Source organism: Martes martes, assembly GCF_963455335.1.
Source record: "Martes martes genome assembly, chromosome: 10".
NCBI lineage: Eukaryota > Metazoa > Chordata > Mammalia > Carnivora > Mustelidae > Martes > Martes martes.
The window spans coordinates 40,600,898-40,620,148 of NC_137898.1; the positions used below are offsets into that span (position 1 = coordinate 40,600,898).

Genomic DNA, 19,251 nt, shown 5'->3' on the forward strand with positions numbered 1-19,251 from the left:
TGCAGCAGCTGTTGGGACAAGTAAGTCATTGTTGGGTTGTTTCCGGTGGTGTCTGGGGACCCGCCTCCCACAACCAGGTCCTGTGGAGGCAGCAGCAACAGGGGCCGAGGGGCCACGTTACGTAAGAACAGCTGTACGTCAGCCTTCAGGGTGCCTTCCTTGACAAAGTGAGTTTTACTGGGATTTGAAAACTCGTGCAATAACAACAAGTGTATGAGCAATACAATTTTATTCAACGCAAATCTGAAAAGGAAATCCAAATACCTCGACTGGACGGCAGACTATAAAGGATGAATGAAGAAGACAAGCCTGATTTAGCAAGTTCCAGAGAGAGTTGTGAATACATAGCTACAGGGACACATAAAAGGGAGGTTTTATGATTATGATTATTATTATTATATTTATTGGAAAAATCTATGACAGTGGTTTTCTATGATAATTCAATATTCTTTCTAATCATTTGGAGACTTTTTTTTTTTTTTAAACAATGACCTCTAAGTCCCACAAGAGGTTCAATGAGTCTGAATCTCCAGGGTGTGCTGGCCCATCATAAGTATTTTCCAAAAGCTACTTAGGTGAATCTCCTGTGAATCAGGTTTCACAGTCAATGATTTAGGGGCACCTGGGTGGCTCAGTCAGTTAAGTGTCTGCCTTTGACTCAGGTCATGATCCCAGGGTCAGGTTCCCTGCTCCATGGTAAGTCTGTTTCTCCCCCTCCCTCTGCCTCTCCAGCTCACTTGCACTCTTGGTCACTCTCTCAAATAAATAAAATCTTAAAAAAAAAAATTAAAAAAAAAAAAAGAATCACTGGTTTAGGAAGCAGGACTTTATCAGGATTTTGACATGTGGAAATGGGGACAGAGGGACGGTCAGGGGAAAGCATACAAGTAAAGAAGTAGAGGAAAGAGAGTCCAGGGTTTGAGAAAAGTGGAAGAATGATTCGGGCAGGCTTGTGGATCCACGCACAGTACAAGACGGAGCAGAGCAAAATAAAGTCTCATTTGCAGGAGCAAGATCACGGAGACAGAGGGAGGTCAAGGGAGTCTGAATCTCCTTTTCAAAATATATAAACTCCTGCTCTTGACATATGCCATTGCTAATTACACATTAGTTCTCATTTCTAGATGACCCAGATAACTATGTCTAAACAAAAAAGGCGACTGCTCAAAACTTCTATGTTACAACTGAGAATCACTGACTCAAACTATGGCATCCAAACCCAGAATTCCCTGCACCCCATGGTAACAACTGTAGGTAATCACTGTCATCCCGTCTGCAAATACCAGCTGGCAGATTTCTGTGTGCACATCTCCTCTGGAATTATAAAAAACACACAAGCATATGAGAAAGAAGCAGACAGACAGACACTCAGCCTGTTAAACTTCTAAGTGATGCCAATTCTGTCTCTACCTAATACTAATCCTAATATGATCTCTACCTAATACTAGTCCTTTTCAATAATATGATCTTTTTTAGGAGCAGGAGGCTAATCTTAAACATTTTTCTCATGAAATGGTAAATTGTGCGTGTGTGCAGTTTTTTTAAGGACATCAGCAACATTCGATGCTTACAGTAGTTGATGACGTCAATGGAGCAGGTGTTATTATTCCCATCTAACAGAAACTGGCATAGAGTGGCATCAACTGTCCTCAACTGCCACATTTTGGATTCTGACATATGCCATTCTCACTATTATTTTGGGAAAAAGCATAGCTGCGTACATGTTGCTAAAATACCTTTTAAAAGGTTTTAAAGATTCTCTTAGATGCTATTTCTTCATATGTAAGCATAGTAGATGATGTTACTTAGGGCTCATTCTGATGTGATGGTTTTCAGTGCCATGAAGGTGCATTTTTATGATTCAGAATATTTCATGGAACTAGAGGGTATCATGCTTAGCGAAATAAGTCAATCGGAGAAAGACAACTATCATATGATCTCTTTGATATGAGGAAGTGGAGATGCAAGGCGGGGGGGGGGGTTGGGGGGAGGTAGGAAAAGAAAAAATGAAAAGATGGGATTGGGAGGGAGACAAACCATAAAAGACTCAATCTCAAGAAACAGACTGAGGGTTGCGGGGGGGAGGGGGGACGGGAGAGGGTGGTGGGGGGAAATGGACATTGGGGAGGGTATGGGTTATGATGAGTGCTGTGAAAGGTGTAAACCTAGCGATTCACAGACCTGTACCCCTGAGGATAAAAATACATTATATGTTTATTAAAATAAAAAAATTAAAAAAAAAAGAATATTTCAGGTCACAAATCCCTCAAGCACAGAGATCTTCTCTAGTTCATACCCATATTCTCAGAAAACAACACAAGGCTGGTGTGATGACTGTTCTCAATATTTTTTTCCCCTGAGATAAAGACTAAGGTGATTTTGTGATATTTAACACCTTATGTTATAATCATCAGGCACACAACTAGTAACGTCAAACCAAACAGAAAATAAATCTGACCTGATACAGTTTTGATTATCTAGTTCTTCAGACATTGACATATATGCATTAAATGCCTCACTTGTGCCCACATTGCTCGAGGGGCTGGAGGTACCATGGCAAAATATAAACAAGGTCTCGGTCCTCAACCTGTACCTTTGACAATTACACACATGGATACAACCAGTCAATTGAGAATTTTAAAATGCTACAAAAGTTATAAAAGAGAGTGATATAATAAAGTCACCAGAAAAGGACTACTTCAGATAAAATGGTCAGAGAGTGGCATTTGAGCTGAGAATGATATATTGTAACAAGACAGGCACTGGGTGTCCCAGACAGAGCAGCAAAGGCAAAAGCTCCAAAACGGAGTGAATTCATTGTCAAGTTCAAGGCGTGAAAAAATTAAAAAGGTTAACATCTATAGGAGTGAAGTCTAAGAAGTAGGTAGAGGCGGTATCACCGAAAGCCTTGAAGGCCACATGAAGTTAGGATTTTATTTTATATTCAACAGGAAGGCATTAGAAAGTTGTAGTAAGAAAATGACATGATTGACATATGTATCTGTTGCACCATGAAATACTCTGAACTAAGAGTGCTCTCGACTACCAAAGAAAAACAGAAGAATGACCAAATTTCTATTCTTATTAAGACCCACTCACAAAGATATTTCTAAAAGTGTGGAAATGAAGGGACATTCAGATTAACAATTACCCTAATCAAAAATGCCACCGATAAAAACAACTCTGTTGCCTTGCCAAGGAACCCACTTTACTGTAGTTTTCCTGCACAGACCAGGGATCAGTTCACGGAAGAAGAAAGTGCTTCCTCAGGGAGGGCAGACCACCCCAGCGTGGCAGAGAAAAATCTATGGGTGAAATGACCATGACATCTGTCATCCCAATGGGGACATTTATGAGAGTGACAGGGTGCTTTGGACAATTACATCAGAACACCAGGACTAAACTAGAACTGCACCTGGTATCTGGGATGTAGAGTCACCCTTGACTGAGGGCTGAATCTCAACTTGTATCAAACCAACTAGGTGGCTGGGAACAAGGTGTCACTCTTTCTGAGACTAAATTTCTTTATCAGGCACATGAAGTGGTTGCATTTTTCTCATTGGCTGAACACCAACTACCAAAGCATCTTACTGGAGAGACAGAAGAATAAAGTCCATTTCACACTCACCGTCTATTTGGAGAGCAAATAAACTGTACAGTTGTAGAGGTTTCTATGGTATAAACCAGAGAAACATACCTCAGGAGAAAAATGGAGTTAGCAGAGGACAGGAGTGATGACTCCAATGAAAACACCCAAAAATGCCTCATGGGAGCCCGGTGGAACAGGAGCCAAAATTGGGGAAAAGAACAGAAATTTCCATGTGAATCAAGGTGATCAAGGAAAACATAGGGTCATCTTTGCAGAGTTTTGTTCCATTCCAGCCAGAGAGGACAGCACCGGCAAAGGCATTTTAGTGTGCCAAGACCATGGCAGATCCAGGCAGTTATGAACTTGGTTTAACTCGGTAATCTTTAAAGTCCTTTATGCAATAAAAAGCTAAGAGTCACCCATTTAATGAGGTCAAATATGGTGTTTAAAAATGAGATTTTTATTTTTAGTGCCAAAATGTGTAATAGCACATAAGGCCAATATTCTATCTCCATTGCTCAGTCACAACTGCCACTCTATCTATTCCTACTCACAGAACTTCTCTTTACACTGAGTTGCACACATGCAGAACTTCTTGGCCAGATGTCAAGGAAGTACCTGAAGACCCAGGATAACTATAAACCTGTCCCTAAGGTCACAAATTGTCATTCAAAGAGTAAAAGAGGGGAAACTGGGTGGCTCAGTCAGTTAAGCATCTGACTCTTGATTTCAGTTCAGGTTATGATCTCAGGGTCATGAGATCCAGCCCCAAGTTGGGCTCTAAACTCAGTCTGCTTTAGATTTTCTCCCTCTGCCCTGCCCTACCCCATCCCACCCCCCACAGCCCCAGCTCTCTCTCTCATGGCCCCACACTCTCTCTCTCTAAAATAAATTAAACATTGGGGAGGGTATGCGTTATGGTGAGCACTGTGTATTGTGTAAGATTGATGAATCACAGACCTGTACCCCTGAAACAAATAATATATGTTAATAATAATAAAAAATAAATTAAAATAAAATAAAATAGACAAACAAAAAAGAATTTAAAAAAACATGGGTAGAGCCTAGGGCAGAGTGCTAAATATGCAGGAACACTGAAGATAATGGTAACTAACATTTACTGAACATTTAACAGGTGTCAATTCAGTTAATTCTCATAGTGATCGTATGGCCTAGATAGCCACATTTCCATTTCACAGATGAGATAACTGAGGTATGAACTAGATAAGATCTTGCCACAGGGAACCTATATGGAAATGAAAGAGCTGGAATTTGACAGCAAGGAGTTTAGCTCCAGGATCCATGCTTTAACCAACAATACTGCCTACCTCTCAACAGGAGTGTCAAACTGTGGTAGACAGCTCATGCTGTCTACCTAATTCATCTTTACTTTAAAATAACCTCAGGAAAGAAGTTGGAAAAACACTAGGTGGCTCTCAGTAGCAACTTTCTAAATAAATAAATTTTATATATATATATATATATATATATATATATATATATATATATATATATATATATTTGCAATGAGCAGAGACAATGAATTTTCAAAATCACATTCCCATTTTCTAATTCAGCAGTCTGACTCCAAGGTCAGAAGGCTTGCCCTGTAGGTCTATCCAAATCTGCATGAAGAATTTAGTTGAGTTCAAAGGACATGATGTAAGTGGATTGGCCAAGGTTCTCATGGAAACAATGACAGGTTTGATGAGTTGTTTGCATATCATGAAAGCTGTAGGATCTTGAAGGTAAAAGAACTCCATGTGCTAGCTTCCTCTGTTTAGCATTTAACAGAACCTCAAGCAGAACAGGATTAAGGAGATTTTGTAAGGATGATGGTGGTAATAACAGTAGTAAGGTTAATGCAGCTGTATTATGTTTGCACAACAATGTAAAGCTTACAGTCTTTAAATGTGCGGCATCCCATTTAATCCTAGCAACACATATATATTAATAGTCCAGTTTTACCCTTTCACCGACAAAGACTCAGAGAGGTGCAGTGCCTTTTTCAGTACAAGAGCTGGGATTTAACCTCAACTTTCTCAGTCCACCGGTATTTCTTCTTCTCCTCCCATTTCTGTTTCTCAAACTGTTAAAAATTTCAGCCAGCCACCACGATTTTACTTCAAAAGAACCAAAAGCCACAGCACACAGACCCAGGCTTTAATACTCTAACTGCCCCAGTTTCCATATAGAAACCCTAAAACCCCACACTGCATAATCCCTGGCCTAATCCCTCAATTGTTGAGGGAGGAAATTTGAAAACTGATGAGTTTAGCCAGTGAGGGGTCATATCTTAACACTGGGAGCTGAAGACAGTACCAAAGCAGACTGCCCCTCCTGCAAAGGGCCGGAAGGATGGAGGGCATGGCTAAAAGCTGCTTACCAACACAGGACTCCCCGGACAGTGAATAGGTCCCATCGTCATGGAAACCGCTTCTGCACTCACAGTGGTACCACCCTGGCAGGTTAACGCAGCGGGAATGGTTGTGGCACTCAATGATTCCCTCTGTGCATTCATCAATATCTGCCTCAGAGAAAAACACAAGCCCACCAGGACATTAATTTCTTTTGACACTAACCTTTCAGTAAACACCTAAAACATGCTCATGTCAACAGATCAGTTAAAAGTGTTTAGTTACCTAAAATGAAAATTACAGGAAGAACCAAATCCCATTTTTTTCCAGATCCAAACAAACGGAAAGCCAGGGATGGGTTCTCATATACTGAATAATAAATGAGAGCTGATGGTCATGAAGGCATCCTACCTACAAACGTTGTATTGGCTTCTGCATAACCAAAAAGTAAACTGAGGATGTTTGGCACACTTTTGGTAATGAGTATATATGGCTTTTCTCAGATTCACTGTTTCTAAAACAGTAATTCCAGATATTATTTGCTGTTCTTTGAAAAATCTATGAACAAATAAGCTCAGAGAACTCTGGGTTTAATAGTGTTGAACTGATTTTTTTATACTGTCCTATCAAAGAGACTTATCATGTTCATAACTCCTGTAAAACTTAGGGAGGAGAAAAATAATATGCACGGTTTCCCAAATTTATTTGGCTGAGGGATGGATTAGTCCTGTGAGACTATTCTGGGGAGCACATGTGGGGAACTACTGTTCTAATTCTTTCAAAACTTAAGGACTTGGTTTATGATAGTCAATCAGAGATCCTCATTCTTCAGTCCTTCCTTTTTTTTTTTTTTTATTATTATGTTGTTAGCCAGCTTATAGTACCTCTTAGTTTCTGATGCAGTGTTCAGTGATTCATTAGTTGCATAAAACACCCAGTGCTCATCACAACACGTGTCCTCAATAACCTCTTCAGTTGTTCCTGATGAAAGGACATATACTGGGCTTTGTTTGCTCTAGGATCTGACTTAACATAAGCAAATGCCTAGATAATGCACAGATTCTCTAGCCCAAAGGCTTGCCTCTGAGCTGGAGTTGACGCCACTACAGAATGACAAGCCGTCAATTGTTATGCCAGGGTCAGCTGATTCTTATAGAATCTCCCCATGTAATTGTTTCTTGGAATACAGCCATTGTTGGCTAGAAATCTTTTACTAGGTCTCCTGGAAATAGCTGAACTATGCCAGTCTTCTACAAATAGAAATCTAATTAATATTGGGATATAACACATAATGAATAAAACACATTTTGGAGTCTTTTTCAGCAATGCCCTGCTGTAGGCATTGGCTCAGGGGCAATCAGCTACCAGTTGTTCTATTACCTTGACATGTCCTAAGGTGTGCACAGGGCTGTGAATGTAGTTTGCAACCTGTCAGTCTCGTCTTGTGGCATTCCAGCCAAGTAAGGAGAGAAAAAGTGTAGCTCTTTATACTAGGCAAATCCAGCTTTTTTTTTTTCTTTCCATTTTTCTTGTTCCTGCTTCTTTCTTTTTCTTTTCTGCCAACTGCCATCTTCTTCCTTTATTTATAATTTTTTTCTTATGTTCAGTTAGACAACATATAGTACATCATTAGTTTTTGATGTAGTGTTCAACAATTCATTAGTTGCATATAATACCCAGGGTGTATCATATCACATGCCCTCCTTAATACCCATCACTTGGTTACCCCTTCCCTCTACCCCCCTCCCTTCTTAACCCTCAGTTTTTTCCCCAGAGTCCAGAATCTCTCGTGGTTTGTCTCCCTCTCTGATTTCTTCCCATTCAGATTTCCCTCCCTTCCTCTATGGTCCTCCATGCTATTCCTTATGTTCCACATAAGAGTGAAACCATTTGATAATTGTCCTCCTCTGTTTGACTTACTGCACTTAGCATAATCCCTTCCAGTTTCACCTATGTGATGCAAATGGTGGGTATTCATTCTTTCTGATGGCTGAGTAATATTCCATTGTATATATGAACCATATCTTCTTTATCCATTCATCTGTTGAAGGGCATCTCGGCTCCTTCCACAGCCTGGCTGTTGTGGACATTGCTGCTCTGAACATTGGGGTACAAGTGCCCCTTCTTTTCACTACATCTGTATCTTTGGGGTAAATACCTAGTGGTGCAATTGCTGGGTCATAGGGTAGCTCTATTTTTAATGTCTCAAGAAACCTCCATACTGTTTTCCAGAGTGACTGTACCAGGTTGCTTTCCCACCAACGGTTTAAAGAGGGGTCCACTTTTTCCACATCCTCACCAACATTTGTTCTTCCCTGTCTTGTTAATTTTAGACATTCTAACTGATGTAAGGTGGTATGTCATTGCGGTTTCTTCCTTTATGACTTATTATCATTCAGCCCATATAATTCTTTGACACACAACATCCCTTACTTTTTCTTTTAAGTCTTTATTTTTTTAAGGTTTTAATTTTAATTCCAGTAAACATGCAACATTATATTAGTTTCATGTGTACAATAGAGTGATTCAACAATTCTATACATGACTCTGTGCTCATCAGGATAAGTATACTATTTAATCCCTATCACCTGTTTAACCCATCCCCCCACAACCCTTCTAATAACCATCAGTTTATTTTCTATAGTTAAGAATCTGTTTCTTGATGTATCTATTTTTTTGCTTGCTCAATTGTTATGCTTCTTAAATTCCACATATGAGTGAGATCATATGGTATTTGTCTTTCTCTGACTGACTTATTTTGCTTAGCATTATATTCTCTAGCTCCATCCATGTCATCGCATATAGCAAGATTTAATTCTTTCATGGCTGAATAATATTTCATTGTATATATACACCACATCTTCTTTGTTCACTCATCCATCAATGTATACTTGGGCTATTTCCAACATTTGACTATGGTAGATAATGCTGCAATAAACACAGGGTGTATGTATCCCTTCAAATTAGTGCTTTTGTACTTTGGGGGTAAATACACAGTAGAGTGATGACTGGATCAGAGGGTAGTTCTATTTCTAACTTTTTGAGGAATCTCCATGGTGTTTTCCCAATGGCTGCACCACTTTGCATTCCCACCACACTGCATTAGAGTTCCTTTGTCTCCACATCCTCGCCAACACTTGTTTCTTGTGTTGTCGATTTTAGCCACTCTGACTGGTGTGAGGTGATATTTCATTGTGGTTTTGATTTGCATTTCCCTGATGATGAGTGATGTGAGCATCTCGGCATGAGTCTGTCTTTCATTTATCATATGTATATCTTCTTTGGAGAAATGTCTGTTCATGTCTTCTGCCTATTTTTTAATTAGATTATTTGTTTTTTGGGTGTTGAGTTGTATCAGGGTTTTTTTTTAAGATTTTATTTATTTATTTGACAGAGAGTGAGAGAAAAACACAAGTAGGGGGAGCAACAGAGGGAGAGGGAGAAGCAGACTCCCCACTAAGCAGGGAGCATGATGTGGGGCTTGATTCCAGGACTCTAGAACCATGACCTGAGCTGACGGCAGATGTTTAACCCACTGAGCCACCCAGGCACCCTTGTATCATTTCTTTATTATATAGTAGATACTAACTCTTTACTGGACATGTCATTTACAAATATCTTCTCCCATTCCATAGGTTGCCTTTTAGTTTTGTTGATTGTTTCCTTCACTGTTCAGAAACTTTTATTTTGAAGTAGTCACAATACTTTATTTTTGCTTTTATTTATTGTTAATTTTTTTTAATTTTATTTATTTATTTAACAGACAGAGATCACAAGTAGGCAGAGAGGCAGGCCGAGAAAGAGAGGGAAGCAGGCTCCCCACTGAGCAGAGAGCCCGATGTGGGGCTCGATCCCAGGACCCTGGGATCATGACCTGAGCCAAAGGCAGAGGCTTAACCCACTGAGCCACCCCGGTGCCCCTTATTTTTGCTTTTAATCCCCTTGTCTCAGGAGACATATCTAGAAAAATGTTGCTATGGCCAATGTCAGAGACATTACTGCCTCTGCTCATTTCTAGGATTTTTATAGCTTCAAGTTTCACATTTAGGTCCTTAATCTATTTTGAGTTTATTTTTGTGTATGGTGTGAGGAAGTTTTCTGGGTTCATTCTTTTCCATGTAGCTGTCCAGTTTTCCCAGCAACATTTGTTGAAGAAAGATTCCCATTATATGTTCTTTCCTCCTTTGTCAAAAATTGATTGACCATATAATTGTGGGTTTATTTCTGGGTTTTCTCTGCTGTTCCATTGATCTATGTGTCTGTTTTTATGACACTACCATGCTGTTTTGAGTACTTCAGTTTTGTAATATAACTCAAGGTCTGGAATTGTGATAGCTCCAGTTTTTATTTTCTCTCTTTTTTTTTAAGACATTTGTTTTAGAGACAGAGTGCATGGAGAGGAGGAGCAGAGGGAGAGGGAGAGAAAAACTCAAGCAGACTCTACACTGAGTGTGGAGCCCAGCACGGGGCTCCATCTCATGACCCTGAGATCATGACCTGAGCTGAAATCAAGAGTCAGATGCTTAACTGACTGTGTCACCCAGGTACCGGTTTTTCTTTTTAAACATTGCTTTGGCTATTTGTGGTCTTTTTTTGTTCCTTACAAATGTTAGGATTGTTTGTTCGGTTCTGTGAAAAATGCTATTGATATTTTGGCAGGGACTTCTTTAAATCTATAGATTGTTTTGGGTAGTATAGACATTTTCAACAATATTTGTTCTTCCTATCCATGAGCATGAAATACATTTCCATTTGTTTGTGTCATCTTCACATTCTTTCATCAGTGTTTTATAGTTTTCAGAGTAGAGTCTGGACAAGTTTATCCCTAGATAATTTATTATTTTGGGTAGAACTGTAAATGGGATTGTTTCCTCATTTTACTTTCTGCTGTTTCATTATTAGTATATAGGAATGCAACAGATTTGCACACACTAATTTTGTATCCTGCAACTTTAGTGAATTCATCATCAGTTCTAGTAGTTTTGTCATGAAGTCTTTCAGGTTTTCCACATATAGAATTATGTCATCAGCAATTAAAGTTTTAACTCTTACTAATGTGGAGGCCTTTAATTTCTTTTTGTTGTCTCATTGTTGTCACTGGGATTTACAGTACCATATTGAATAAAAGTGGGGATAGTGGAAATCCTTTTCTTGATCCTCACCTTAGGGGAAAGGCTCTCAGTATGTCCCACTGAGTATGATGTTTGCTATGGATTTTTCATATAAGGCCTTTATTCTGTTGAGGTATGTTCCCTCTAAGCCTACTTTGTTGAGGGTTTTTATCCTGGATATTGTACTGTGTCAAATGCTTTTTTTTTTTTTTTACAACTATTGAAATGATTACGTAGTTATCCTCTTATTGATATGATGTATCACATTGATTGATTTGCAAATGTTGAACCACTCTTGTATCCCAGGAATAAATCTCACTTGATCATGGTGAATGATTTCTTTTTAATGTATTGTTAGATTTGATTTGCTAGTATTTTGTTGAGATTTTTTGCATCTCTGTTCATCAGTGATATTGGCCTGTAGTTCTCTTATTTTGTTGTGACTTTATCTGGTTTTCATATCAGGGTGATATTGGACTCACAGAATGGATTTGACAGCTTTCTTCCTCTTCTATTTGTTGGAATCATTTGAGAAGAATAGGTATTAACTCATCTTTAAATGTTTGGTAGAATTCACCTGTTTAACCATCTGCTCCTACAATTTTGTTTGTTGGCAGTTTTTTAAATTACTGATTCAATTTCTTCACTGGTATTTGGTCTGTTCAAATTTTCTATTTCTTCCTGGTTTTGTTTTGTTACATTATACATTTCTAGGAATTTATATGTTTCTTCTAGATTGTCCAATTTGTTGGAGTATAATTTTCCATAATATTCTTCTGCAATTGTTTATATATCTGTGGGGTGGGTTGGTATTTCTCCTTTTTCATTGTGATTTTATCTATCTGGGTCCTCTCTCTTTTTTTATTATTATTATTTTTTAATTTAATTTTTTTTCCGTGTTCCAAGGTTCATTGTTTATACAGTACACCCAGTGCTCCATGCAATACGTGCCCTCCTTAATACCCACCACCAGGCTCACCAAACCCCCACCTTCCTCCCCTCCAAAACCCTTAGTTTGTTTCTCAGAGCTCACAGTCTCTCATGGTTTGTCTCCCCCTCTGATTTCCCCCAACTCGCTTCTCCTCTCCTCCTAATGTCCTCCATGTTATTCCTTATGCTCCACAAGTAAGTGAAACCATAAGATATAGATGTAGTGAAAAGAAGGGTCATCTGTACTCCAATGTTCATAGAAGGAACGGCCACAATTGCCAAACTGTGGAAAGAGCCAAGATGCCCTTCAACAGAGGAATGGATAAAGAAGATGCAGTCCATTATACAATGGAATATTATGCCTCCATCAGAAAGGATGAATATTCAACTTTTGTATCAACACGGATAGGACTGGAAGAGATTATGCTGAGTGGGTCCTCTCTCTTTTTCTCTCTGGATGAATCTGGCTAGAGGCTTATCAATTTTGCTGAACGTTTCAAAAAGCCAGCTCCTGGTTTCATTGATTTGTTACATTGTTTTTTAGTTTCTTTTTTGTTTATTTCTGCTCTAATCTTTATTTCTTTTCTTCTGATAGTTTTAGGTTTTGTTTCTTTTTTTCTAGCTCTTTTATGTTCAAAGTTAGATTTTTTTTTATTTCTGATTTTTCTTGCTTCTTGAGGTATTGCTATAAACTTCCCTCTCAGAACGGCTTTTGCTGCATCTCAAAGATTCTGGACCATTAGGTTTTCATTTGTTTCCGTGTATTTGTTAATTTCTTCTTTTATTTCCTGGTTGACCCATTCACTGTTCAGTAGCATGCTGTTTAATCTCAGTGTTGTGCTCTTTCCAGATTTTTTCTTACGCTTGCATTCTAGTTTCATAAAAGTGTGGTCAGAAAAGATGCATGGTATGACTTCGATCTTTTTGAATTGGTTGAGACTTGTTTTGTGACATTAAAAGAGATCTATCCTGTGATCTATTACGTGATTATTATAGATTATATGATCTACTCCATGTGCTCTTTAAAAGAATTTGCAGGGGCGCCTGGGTGGCTCATTTGGTTGAGCGACTGCCTTCGGCTCAGGTCATGATCCCGGACTTCCAGGATCGAGTCCCGCATCGGGCTCCCAGCTCCTTGGGGAGTCTGCTTCTCCCTCTGACCTTATCCTCTCATGCTCTCTCTCACTCATTCTCTCTCAAATAAATAAATAAAATCTTAAAAAAAAAAAAAAAGAATGTGCATTCTGTTGTTTCAGGATGGAATGTTCTGAATGTATCTGTTAAATCCATCTGTTCCAGTGTTGCCATTCAAAGCCACTGGTTCCTTGTTGGTTTTCTGTTTGGATGATCTGTCCATCAATGTCAGTGGGGTGTTAAAGTCCACTACTATTATTGCACTACTGTTTATTACTTCCTTTATGTTTGTTATTAGCTGCTTTATGTATTTGAGTGCTCCCATTTTGGGTGTTTAAATATTTGCATTGTTTATCTTCTTGTCGGAGTGTCCCTTTTATTATTATACACTGTCCTTTGTCACTTGTTACAGTCTTTGTTTTAAAGTCTACTTTGTCTGATATAAGTACTGCTATCCCTGCTTTCTTTTGACATACATTTGTATGATAAATGTTTCTCCATCTCCTAACTTTCAGTCTGCAGGTGTCTTCTTTAGTTTTTGTATGTCTCAGAAACTCTTTCTCTCTCCTTCTATTCTGATTGATAGCTTTGCTGGGCAGAGTATTCTTGGCTGCAGATTTTCCCTTTTAACACTTTGAATATATTATGCCACTTCTTTTTGGTCTGCAAAGTTTCTCTGAAAAATCAGCTGAAAGTCTTATGGGATTTTCCTTGTATGTAACTCTTTTCTTTTCTCTTGCTGCTTTTAAATTTTTTTCCTTATCTCTATTTTTTGTCGTTTTAATTACTGTGTCTTGCTGGGGACTTCTTTGTGCTGATTTTTTTGGGGGGGGGGAATCTCTGTGCCTCCTGGATATGGGTATCTGTTTCCTTCCCCAGATTTGGGAAGTTTTCAGCTATTATTCCTTCAAGTAAATTTTCTGCCCCCCTTTCTCTCTCTTCTTCTTCTGGGATCCCTATAGTACAAAAGTTATTTCACTTGATGGAGTCACTGAGTTCCCTAAGGCTATTCTCAGTTTGTGTAATCTTTTCCCTCTCATTTGTTCAGCTTGATTACTTTCCATTTCTCTGTCTTCCAGATCATTAATTAATTCTTCTGATTCCATTAGTTTATTTATTCCATCAAGTGTACTACCAAATTTCATTCATTGTGCTCTTCATCTCTGATTGGTGCTTTTTTTTTTAAAAAAAAATCTCTTTGTTAAATGTCTAACTGACATTCTTCATGCTTTTCTCAAGTCCAAGAGTATCTTTATGATCATTATTTTTAAATTCTCTATCAGGCATATTACTTATTACTTATCTCTGTTTCACTTAGGTCTCTTGCTGTGGTTTGGTCCTATTATTTTATTTGGGATATATTCCTCTGTCTTCTCATTTTGTCTAACTCTCTGTATCTGTTTCTCTGTGTTCGGGAAGGCAGCTACATCTTGTCTTGAAAGGAATGGACTTATGAAGAAGAGGTCCTTTGGTGCCTTGAGTGCAGCATACCTTGTTCCTCAGGATTTGGTGCTTCTTAGGTATCTCCTATGTGTGTTGTGTGTGCCTTGCTGTAGTCCTAGCCTCTTTTTCCTATAGTCCAGTTGTCCATGGAGGCTCTTTTTTCCTGTCATGGGCAGTGTTTGGTCCCTGGCTTGGTGGGATATTTTAACATATTTTAACATATTTTATAAAATATTTTATATATATAAAATATTTTTTTAATTTTATATATTTTATATATATAAAACTTTTTATATATATAAAATATTTTATATATAGAATATAAAATAAAATATAAAATATTTAACATATTTTATAAAATATTTTAACATATTTTAACATATGCACTGGTTTGCTTGTGAAAAGCAACCTGCCACCACTGCCACCAGAAATGAAGCCCTGCAAAAGATGCTGGTCAGGAGATGGGGTACCAGTGAGGCTTGCACTGGTCTTCTGGTTGCTTCAGTACTGGGACTGAGGAAAGCTTTAGTGGAAAGGGCAGATCCGCCCAAGTGTTGGGGGTAGGTCTTGGGGTAAGCATGTTGGATAATGAGTTGGAAAGAGTGTTGGTGCCATCCTTGTTCCTGCACGTGGTTCTGTGTTTATGCTGAAGGGCAAGGGAGAGAAATAGCATGTGCCAGCTCCTTTTTTCCTGGAGGGGTCTCCCTGTGATCCTTGCCTCTTTGTGACAGGCTCTGAGATGAGTAAATCACTCTCCCATCAGTGTGCCCCATTGCTACTTCTATGCTGTATCTCTGCTGACTGTTTGTTGTGCTATCTTTTTAAGGGTGTGGACTTAGCTTGCTAAAGCCTTTTGGGCTATCCCAAAGTGGAGCCTGCTGATTTTTAAAATTCCAGGCTTTAAGTCCTACTTGATCTAAGAACTCACGAAATTCAGCCCCTCTCACTGTCAAAGCCAAGTGTCTTCTCCATATGGGTTCCCTGGTGTGACAGTGTGTTTTTCATCCTTCTCAAAGACCCAGGCTCCATCTGGACCACAGACAGCTAAGGTCCATTTTTCTCTCAAACTGTATCTGCATGCTTTCTGCCTTCTTCTATGTGGCCTAGTCTCTATCTTTGGTTGTTATGTTTGTTCTGCCAGTCCTCAGGTCATTTGGGGGGTTATTTATGCTGATGTGGGTATTATTTAGTTGTATCCATGGGACAAGGTGAGCTTAGTGTCCTCTTATTCAGCTGTCTCCACAGACCTCAACCACATCTCAGGTTTCTAAATGTAATAAGCCCACAGGAGCCAGGGGCACCTTCAGCTACTGTAGTCAGGTTGTTTGTACATGTATTATAAATCCCCAGAAAATGAATTTTAAACAGCTATATTATAATTTTTAAAATTTTACAGATGTGATATTTTGTGAGACACATCTTGGATCACTTAAATTTTTAAAAACTGAAATACAGAGGTAACTTGAGGTTATGTCTCACAGACCAAAAGAGCTGGCCCTAGCTTATGGAGTCAGTTCAGTATTTTTTTTTAAAGATTTTATTTATTTATTTGACAGACAGAGATCATAAGTAGGCAGAGAGGCAGGCAGAGAGGTAGAGGAGGAAGCAGGTTCCCCGCAGAGCAGAGAGCCTGATGTGGGGCTTGATCCCAGAACCCTGGGATCATGACCTGAGCTGAAGGCAGAGGCTTTAACCCACTGAGTCACCCAGGTGCCCCAGTTCAGTATTTTTAAATACAGGTCACCAAGAGAAACAAGTGTAATGAGAAGACTGATTTTCAAAGATAGCTTCTTCATGTAAGGCTGAAAGACAACTCTCTGCAATGGAGAAGCAACAAATTCTATCTAAGACACTGATTTCCAAAGCCCCCAGAAAGGTGGTCATGAGACCCACACATCCTGTCACTTCTAGACTTCTGACAGTATTCAGGTAACAACCATCTAACCACAGTTAGTATTTTGAGAAATCAGGGAATACACAAGCAAAACCTTCTCAGATAACCAAAATAATCACAAGTCCTAGGTTTACATCTGCTGCCCATTTTCCTTCTCAAAACCATACCGGTAAGTTTGGAGGATGAATGATCTGAACATCTTTCAAATACTTCCTCTATCCCTCAATTCAATGTTCAATTTCTAGGAGAAGCAGGAGTGGTGAATCATGTGCAAAAATCTTTTCAATTCACATGTATTTTTATTCCCAAAATGGGGATAATAATAAAAGAGACTATTAACGTCTTTTGTGATTCAGCAGGACAGAAGTTATCTGTGCAGCACGGGGAACTCTAAGAGCAAAGACAACCAGACAGTTATATGTCTGCAACTGGCCCCAGAGACACCAGGGAATCCCTCCCTGGCTTGAAATGAAAATGAGAAAAGTAGTGGAAATGTCCCTTGCCTGGGAGATGCACTGTGCATAGCAGGTTCTGGCAAGTCACTGGGAATAAGCAGGACTCCTCACATACCAGCACCTGATAACAAGGCTGCACATTTGTTCTATAAGGTCTACAACTGAAGTCAAAATTTCCACTTTATATGCAACTAGACTACACGTGAGAAGTGCTCACATTTTCATTGCGTTCATAAAACTGGCCATTTCTTCTACATTGTCACAGCAGTATTAAAAGCAACCACCACAAACCCAAATACAGAAAACACTTAAAAGCCTTACAGTGACATTTTGGGGACTTTAAAAATTATAAATCAGTAATGGCTGCGTTGGTCCTCAGAGATTTGTTTCTCCCAGTCACACTTGCCACAGGCAAACAAACAAGACAGATGCCTTGGGAATAGGGTCTCTGCAAGTTCACAATGGAATCCAACACTTTCTCAGTGAATTCTCATGAATTACAGTGAGCCTGTGTTGGGAAGGTCATTGAGAAGACATTACTGCTGGTTGACCAGACAGCTGGACCCAAGAAATCAGAGGCTCCGCAGCCCCTCCTCTATCCTTGCAATATACATTCTGCCCACTGTTCCCACAGAGAGAGATGTTTTCAAGGACACAGCCTTGAGAGAGCAATGTGTTGTTAAGACCATCTGAACAGTATACATAATTGAACACAGTGAAGGCCTCTGTATAAACTTTTAAGATTCTGGCAGATGGGTGAAGAGATCTACTCATCTTGCAATTGCTCAAGACAAACCTTGTAAGTTAAATTCCTTTGTGTATTACACCTGCCACCCACTAATCTGCAGTGGTTTGCCGCCTCCTTCTGCCTCTCCCTGTCCTGCACGTATAGAGGTCACTTTGCAAACCAAAATCTTGGCTGCATCACACAGTGGGTTACTCATTTCAAAGGAAAAGAACAAAAACTATATATCATTTTTCCTTCCTATAAAAAGTCCTAGGATTTTGTTTAAATCTCAGTTTAATCCAGCACAGAACTGAAGATATGGCAGAGGAAACAACAGATGATGGGGAATTCTTGGAAAGAGAGAGCAACCTGGGGGGATAGGATAGAGGGAGAGGATAGAGGGAGAGACAATCCTCAAGCAGACTCCACACTCAGCATGGAGCCTGACATGGGACTCGATCTCACAATCCTGAGATCATGCCCTGAGTTGAAATCAAGAATTGGATGCTTAACCAACTGAGTCACCAGGCCCCTTTTTCGTTTCTTTGTTTGAGAGAGAGCACAGGCAGGAAGAGGAAGAAGCAGACTCTTAGCTGAACAAGGAGCCAGATGTGGGACTCGATCCCAGAACCCTGAGATCATGACCTGAGCTGAAGGCTGATGTTTAACTGACTGAGTCACCCAGGCATCCCTATGATGGGGGATTCCTTTTTTTTTTTTTTTTTAATTTATTTGACAGAGAGAGAGAGAGAAAGAGAGACAGGAAACAAGCAGGGGGAGTTGGAGAGGGAGAAGCAGGCCTCCCACAGAGCAGGGAGGCCAATACGGGGCTCTATCCCAGGACCCTGGGATCATGACCTGAGCCGAAGGCAGAGGCCTAACCAACTGAGCCACCCAGGCACCTGATGGGGTATTCTTAAAAGCGGAACCTACAGTATTTATTTCTACATCCTTGGTGTCACATGTCTGCTACTAAAAACTCATCTTATAGCCTAGGTCACACAGGAAACAAGATGGCAAAACCAAGTTCAGAACTAGCTAGAACATCACTACTCTATCAAATCATCTTATTGACAAATGAAGAATGATTTGCACAAATATATAACATTTATTCAATTCTATAATAATTGCTAAGCTGAAAACATGACATGCTCAAGAGGATATTTGTGCTGTGGCAGATGCAGAAGCAAAGATATGATTCCTGGAATACAAGTGCTCATGACAAAGGGGAGGAGGTATATACAAGCATCCTTTAAACTCCAGTCAGTATCACTTTCTCCAACTCCTCCAGACCCACAGGTCCTCCCTCCCATAATGGCTCAGTGTATATGCCCCCATCTATTTAAGCACATATCTTGCTCTATCACAGTAATGCCCCTTTTATGTCCATCACTCAAATCCAAATTTCCCCAAGAACAGAGACATCATCTTAGATTTATATTTCTAGTGATAGTGAGTATCAAGTAATATGAAGGCATGCAATAAAAGTGTGTAAAAATGAATGTAAAAATAATTGACAATGGATTGAGTGAAAGGAATAATGAAAAAGTGCTGAAATAGAGATTCAAAGTACAACAAGATTTCCTACTGTTTGCAAATCACAAAGATACA

At 39.3% G+C, this 19,251-nt stretch overlaps 1 protein-coding gene across 1 annotated transcript in view; it reads right to left on the reverse strand.

The window, feature by feature from the left end:
- NELL1 (neural EGFL like 1) overlaps nucleotides 1-19,251 on the reverse strand; it is a gene marked incomplete at its 5' end in the record, with an annotated part of 852,276 nt that overhangs the window by 37,573 nt on the left and 795,452 nt on the right. The window contains one exon of the mRNA XM_080816285.1: nucleotides 5,976-6,116. Within this exon, the coding sequence (XP_080672411.1) occupies nucleotides 5,976-6,116 (141 nt within the window). The remainder of the gene's footprint in view (nucleotides 1-5,975; nucleotides 6,117-19,251) is intronic.